General features: G+C 64.0%; 1 protein-coding gene across 9 annotated transcripts in view; it reads left to right on the top strand.

The window, feature by feature from the left end:
- Positions 1–794: 794 nt before the first annotated feature.
- INTS1 (integrator complex subunit 1) overlaps positions 795–6585 on the top strand; it is a 29670-nt gene continuing 23879 nt past the window's right edge. For 4 of the 9 annotated variants that reach the window (XR_014145158.1, XR_014145159.1, XM_081819200.1 and 1 more), the window contains exons 1-9: positions 795–1138; positions 1536–1826; positions 4149–4345; positions 4497–4634; positions 4900–5059; positions 5209–5314; positions 5430–5616; positions 5707–5852; positions 5944–6085. Coding sequence is in view for 7 of the 9 variants with exons in the window: in XM_081819200.1 (XP_081675326.1) it covers positions 1081–1138; positions 1536–1826; positions 4149–4345; positions 4497–4634; positions 4900–5059; positions 5209–5314; positions 5430–5616; positions 5707–5852; positions 5944–6085 (1425 nt within the window). In the remaining 2 variants the exon portion in view is untranslated. The remainder of the gene's footprint in view (positions 1139–1535; positions 1827–4148; positions 4346–4496; positions 4635–4899; positions 5060–5208; positions 5315–5429; positions 5617–5706; positions 5853–5943; positions 6086–6585) is intronic. The other 5 variants (XM_081819198.1, XM_081819199.1, XM_081819201.1 and 2 more) reach the window with 2 other exon arrangements.

Below are 6585 nucleotides of genomic sequence, written 5' to 3'. Positions count from 1 at the left end.
ACTAAGGTCCCTTAACCGCTGACCGCTGCCTTGCCGAAGCACCCGGTCTGGTAGGAGCCTCGAGCTCAGTGTTTGTGCGCGTGGCCTGTCCCTTCACGCCAGGCCATCTGCTCCATACAGGAAGGCACCCGGCTTGCGAGTGCGGGGCTGTGGACAGGACACTTGCTCGACAGTTGCTCAGGGCCTCGTTCCTGGTGTGGGGTGGGGCTGCAGCCAGAGACCCCCTAGAGGAGGAGGGCGTGGGGTTCTCTGTCGCCATGGAGCCCTCACTCTGGGAGGGTGGACACATCCTCTGCCATCAAAAGGGACTGGGAGAGGTTGCAGAGCCCCACGGTGCAGGCGGGGAAACTGAGGCTGGGACTGATGCCTCTCCCTCCCCACCCCCGCCCACCCCCGGTTTTGATGAGGGCCGTGCCCACTCCCAGCCCTCCCTAGGTCCCTCCTCACGTCCCACCGTGGGGACCCCAGAACCTGCCCTTTGACAACTAAATGGGACAGCAGGACCCCGAAGGTGCAGCACGTCTGGATCAGAATCTCCATGCCCCCCTCCCCTGTTGCGTGTCCTCGAGAGCGTCACTAAATGACGTCACCCTCACCTGCAGACAGCAGGTGCCAGACGGATCGGCCGCAGCCACGCCCCGCCGGCCTCCCGCCGCCAGAGAGCGCGGCAGGCGGCACGCAGGCGTCGCGGGGCCCCCGTCGCCGCCCGCGCGCCCTCCCCCCGCTGCGGTGTTTTGCTTCCGGTTGTTCCGGAAGCTGGGTGCCGAGGGCGGTGGAGGCGACTTCCGGTTCCGGGACGGCCGTGGCGGCTGCGCGGCGCCGGTGTTCTGGGACCGTGGTGCGTGGGTCGCGGCTGCCGGCGACAGCGATCCGTCCCCGGCCGATCGGAGGCGGGCCTCGCGCGGCCTCCCTGAGTCGCTCCGCCCGGCGGGGCCGCGGCCCCTTCGCCCGCACGCCGCGGGCCCGGACGGCCCAGGGACGAATGAATGAATGAGCCGGCGAGGGGACGGCGGACCGGGCGCCGGCCTTCTCCTCGGGTGACCCCTCGGCGGCGAGCCGCAGCGCGGGGTGGGGGACGGGATGAACCGGGCCAAGCCCGCGACGGTCCGCAGGCCCAGCGCGGCGGCCAAGCCGTCAGGTGGGGGCTCCTGGGCATCGGGGCCTCCGGGAGGCGGGCTCCCTGCCGTTGGGCACACCCGAGGCAGCAGACAGCCGCTGACGGCGCCGCGGGGCCGGGGCGGGGGGCTGCGTGGCTTCAGATCCGGCTTTGTCCCCCGCGAGCTGTGTCTGTGCAAAGCCGGCGGGCGGTGCCCGGTCGAGGGTCTTGTTGAGGCCTGGTCTGTAGTGAGCGCGGCGTGACCGTCGGTGGCTGTTGTCGCCCACCGCACCGGACCCGGCTGCGCCCCGGGCTTGCTGGCCGCCTGACCCTTGTGTAGTCCCCTGTGAGACAGCGGGAGGTTGCCGTCTGCCTCCAGCACCCTTCTCACCGCCGCCACCGTGTAAAGTGCACGTTTCTCCACCTCCCTTCTCTGCAGGGCACCCTCCACCAGGAGACTTCATTGCTCTGGGCTCAAAGGGTCAGGCCAATGAATCCAAAACGGCGTCCACCCTGTTGAAGCCTGCCCCTTCTGGCCTGCCTTCCGAGCGCAAGCGGGACGCTGCAGCCGCTCTGGCGGGCGCCTCAGCCCTGACCGGCCTCACCAAGCGCCCCAAACTCTCGTCCACACCCCCCCTGAGTGCCCTGGGGCGCCTGGCTGAGGCTGCAGTGGCAGAAAAGCGTGCTATCTCTCCATCCATTAAGGAGCCGTCTGTGGTCCCAATCGAAGGTAAAGTCCGTTTCTGAGCTTCCCAAAGAGCACATCCCACACCTTGTCCGTCTCCTGGGGGGGTCGCTGAAGGCTGCTTCCAGGCTTAGCGCCAGAGCTGAGTACAGGTTCTGTGGAGAAGGGTGGAGAGGAGTCATCTGGGAGTTTGTTCTGCAGAGCACTTCTCACGCAGGTGCCTTTACCCCACGTGTGCTTCCAAATTCTGTGACGGAGATGGGGAAATATTAACGGGACCCGCAGCGGCTTCGTTGGCATAGGCGTGGCATAGGCGAGTCTCGGGCCCGAAAGCTGCGGGCACAAGTGCTGGCCAGGGCCCGTCCCTGCAGTGAGCTCAGCGTCCTGCTCTTAGCGAAGTGGGCACGGGCTGTGCCGGCGCTCCATCAGCAGGGAGGTGGGCGGATGGTGGCTCTTCGGCTGTCCCCATGTCGTGGAGGACCCCCTGCTAAGCTGACGGCGGCTCTTCTTTGGGAGCAGCGTCCTTCCTTTGCCCGGTGGCTCATCTGATGTCCTTGCTGAGCGCCTCCTTTGTGACAGGCTCTGCTCCACGCAGTGGGGATCAGCAGAAACTGAGACCAGAGCCTTGTTCTTGCAGGGTCTGTGTTCCGGTGTGTTCATCTCTCTGCCTGGGTTGTGGACGTTTGCACTTCAGTAATCTCTACTACCGACGAAGAACTCGTCTGTCTCTTTCTCTTTAGTTGGGAAAGTAATACTACAACGTTAATGATGTCCAAGAAAATTTTTTTAGAAATTGCTTGTAATTATGTTATTTACGGAAGAGCTTTTTAATCTATATGCACCTCAGGTTGCCCTTGCTTTTCTGTGTCATCTTCCCATTGGTTATTTCTAGCTGCTCCACGATACCCCATAGATCAGATTCTAAATATCAAGCCAGCCCCAGGTTTTTAGCATAGAGATAGTCACACAACAGCTTTGACACAGAGAAGGCTCATGAGGGATTTGTGAAGTTGAGCCCTAAAGGCTGCACAGGGTTTTGACGGGTGGTTGAGGATATTGGAGAATAAGCTGCTGAGCGAGGCATCCAGCCTGGAGAATGGGACTGTGCCCAGGGAACGGGCAAGGTCTGGGCAGCTCCCAGGGGCGAGAACCCAAGCTGGCAGGCGGGGAAGATGCAGTCGGCAGCGGGGAGCCCCGGGGCATGAGGAGCAGAAGACACGGCTGGCGCTAGCTGGGCTTTGGGAGATGAATCAGACCTCTCGTCCATGCCCAGCCCTCCCGGGGCGGCATCCGCCCCTGGCACCGAGGGCTGAGGCCCCGGCTTGCACCACGGTTCTCCCGGTTACTGGCTGGCGTCTCCCATACAAGGTGCTTCTGGAGATCAGATGAAATGCGGTTATGAAAAACGTGTTCTGAGTGATGAAGCACTTTACAAACGTCATCAGTGAACAGAAGGTGGAACACAGCCGAGCGCAGCCCCGGGCACACGGGAGGTCGAGGTCTTCCCTGAGTCCGGTGCGTCTGCACGGCCTGCTGGCCTTGTGTCCCGGACACCTGGAAAGCGTTCAGCGGGTATCGCTCAATCCTCTGCCCTCGCACAGTTAACTCACACCAATGGCAGCACCTCTCTCTCTGTGTGTTTGCGTCTTTAAAAACCCCCGGGGAAAATCTCTCGGGTCCAAGAAGATGCCACAGTGGGGATTACAAACTGTGTGAGTGATACCGAGTGTAGTGCCAGGAAGAGGCGTGGTGGACCCGGCACGCTCCCGGGAGGCTGGCGGTGCAGGGGGGTGGGTGAGCTCTGTGTGCCGCCGAAGCAAGACGGCGGAAAGAAAGAAGGGCTAAAAAGATGGCAGAAGCGAACACGGGAGAGAAGGTCAAAACCCAAAGAGGGTTGTTTGCAGACTACTGAAGCAGAAACCCCTGTGCGGGGCGGATCTGAGGAGAGGACAGAGGCAGGGTCAGCGGGGCCAGGAGGGGAGAGCCGCTGAGAAGCCGCCGCTGATAGAGGAGAAAAGGCGATGAATGGCATTGGGCCAGTTAATTTGGAAACTTAGAAAAAGCCGATTTGTAGAAAAATGTAGCGTAGGAGCAGCTAACCCCAGGGTAGCCGTGCGGGAGGCGGGGAGGGGTCTGGAGGTGGCTGGGCCAGCGCTGGAGGCTAGAGGGCGCTGTTGCCGCTGTGGCCCGTCGTTGGCTGGGTCAGCCTGTGAGGCGGGCGGCACCTGCCTCCTCCGTCCCCGGATATTGCTGCTGTCCGCCCTGAGACCCTCACTCGCTGGGCTTGTGTGGGTTTGCCCTGCTGTCCACTGACTTTGGGGGGACCCTGAAGGCGGGTTCTGACCATGCCCTTCCCACACCTGCCAGTGCCCCCCTCTGCGCTGCTGGACGAGATCGAGGCCGCCGAGCTGGACGGCAATGATGGCCGGATTGAGGGTGTGCTGTGTGGGGCCGTGAAGCAGCTGAAGGCCACCCGGGCTAAGCCGGACGGCGCGCTCTACCTGAGCCTCATGTATCTGGCCAAGATCAAGCCCAACATCTTCGCCACAGAGGGTGTCATCGAGGTGAGGACTGGCGGGACTGGTGAGGCCCTCGCTCTGGCCTTGCGGTCCCCCCCCTCCCGCCCACCGACCTCAGGCCACCTCCCCTAGCAGCTCGCTGGCTCTGCCCCATGTGCGGGGCACCGCTTCCCCAATGACACGCCGTCTCTCGCAGGCTCTGTGTAGCCTGCTGCGGCGGGATGCCTCCATCAACTTCAAGGCCAAGGGAAACAGCCTGGTGTCCGTGCTGGCCTGTAACCTACTCATGGCTGCATACGAGGAGGATGAGAACTGGCCGGAAATCTTCGTCAAGGTGGGTCCGCCTCTCCTGGGAGGCTCCCCTGGGACCTCCGCGCTGCTTGGGGTGATGGGGGCAGAGTGCTGGGCCCCGGGAGGAAAAAGAGGCCGACCTGAGTGTGCTCTCCGGAGGCTGTGTGTCTGACGGCCCGAGGCGTCTTTCTCCTGCACTGGTCACTGGGGAGGTCATTCGGGGAAGCACCTGTCTTGGGAGCAGCAGAGGGTAGACAGAAGCGAGCTGCCCGGCAGGGGCCAGGAGTGTGGACGTCTGTCACGTGCAGGTGTACATCGAAGACTCCCTGGGAGAGCGGATCTGGGTGGACAGCCCACACTGCAAGACCTTCGTGGACAACATCCAGACGGCGTTTAACACCAAGATGCCCCCCAAGACCATGCTTCTGCAGGGGGAGGTGGGGCGCAGCGGCGGGGATCTCAGTGCTGGTAAGAGATGCTGGGTGGCCGGGCTGGGGAGAGGACAGAGTCCGTGAGGGAGGGGCTGGGGTCGCCTCCCTCCACGGAGCCCACTGTGGGTGGGGGTTGGTGCTCGCAGGACAGTTGGGGGATGTGTCCACGAGTGGCTCGGTCTGCAGGGAGCAGCCCTCACCCTTCCCTCACGGAGGAGGAGGACAGCCAGACAGAGCTCCTGATTGCCGAGGAGAAGCTCAGCCCCGAGCAGGAGGGCCAGCTCATGCCCAGGTAGGCACGCCGTGCGGCCCCCTGCCCGCGGGGCCCAGCGTGTGGCTGGAAGGCTGGTGGGGTGGGCCCGTGAGAAGAGCCAGCCCTCCTTCCTTCCTCCCGCCCTCTGGCCTAGGTACGACGACCTCGCGGAGAGCGTGGAGGAGTACGTCCTCGACATGCTCCGTGACCAGCTTAACCGGCGCCAGCCCATCGACAACGTCTCACGGAACCTCCTGCGGCTCCTCACCTCCACCTGTGGCTACAAGGAGGTGCGGCTGATGGCGGTGCAGAGGCTGGAGATGTGGCTGCAGAACCCCAAGGTGAGGGCCGGGAGGCGGGACCGTGTCCACGGGGACCTCCTCCTGGGCTCTGTGTGTGAGGCTGACGGGGTGCTGCCCGGACCCCCGCAGCTGACCAGGCCAGCCCAGGACCTGCTGATGTCCGTGTGCATGAACTGCAGCACACACAGCGTTGAGGACATGGACGTCATCTCCCACCTGATCAAGATCCGCCTCAAGCCCAAGGTTCTGCTCAACCATTACATGCTATGTGTCAGGTGCGGCCCGGGCAGGAGCGAGCGGGGCGGGGCGGGGCGCGGCGGGTGGCCGCAGTCCACGCCAGTGCCCCTTGGCTCGCCTTGTGTCCAGGGAGCTGCTGAGCGCGCACAAGGACAACCTGGGCACCACCATCAAGTTTGTGGTCTTCAACGAGCTCTCCAACGCCCGGAACCCCAACAACATGCAGGTCCTGTACACAGTGCTGCAGCACAGCTCAGAGCTGGCGCCCAAGGTAGGGCGCTGCGGCGCTGGGAGCCTCCCGTGTGTGCGCTGCAGAGCGGCCCCACCCCGGACGGCGGGGGGCTGCAGGCCCGAGAGGAGGGCGTGGTGCCGAGCTGCGTGGAGAAAGCCCTGGGAGGGGGCAGAGGGCCCAGGGAGCAGCACACGGTGGCTTGCGACTTCCGGTCAGGTCCATGGGGTGCAGCCCTGCCAGGGGCGCCTTCCTCAGAGGCTACAGCTAGGCTCGTTCAGGAGCAGGCAGCACCGAGCCCCCCAAAAGGCACCTGTTTCCAAGCCAAGGCCTGTCCCGCCGTCCTGAGGGCTGGTCTTTCCCAACCCAGGCCGGCGTCTCTGGTGCGGCCTTTGGGTCCCGGATTCCAGGTGCTTTTGAAGGGAGAGCCGGGCTGGCGCCAGCGTTGTTACGGAAGCGAGCTAGGCCTTTAAACGGCTCGGATGCGCACACAGCAGCAGATGCACGTCGTGCTGCTTCTCGCTGCCCATCCCAGCCGCCCA

This window comes from Leptonychotes weddellii, chromosome 5, assembly GCF_054177405.1.
Source record: "Leptonychotes weddellii isolate Sample4059 chromosome 5, ASM5417740v2, whole genome shotgun sequence".
Taxonomy (NCBI): Eukaryota; Metazoa; Chordata; class Mammalia; order Carnivora; family Phocidae; genus Leptonychotes; species Leptonychotes weddellii.
Note: the sequence above shows the minus strand (reverse complement) of the source record. Positions and strands in the feature narration are given on the sequence as shown.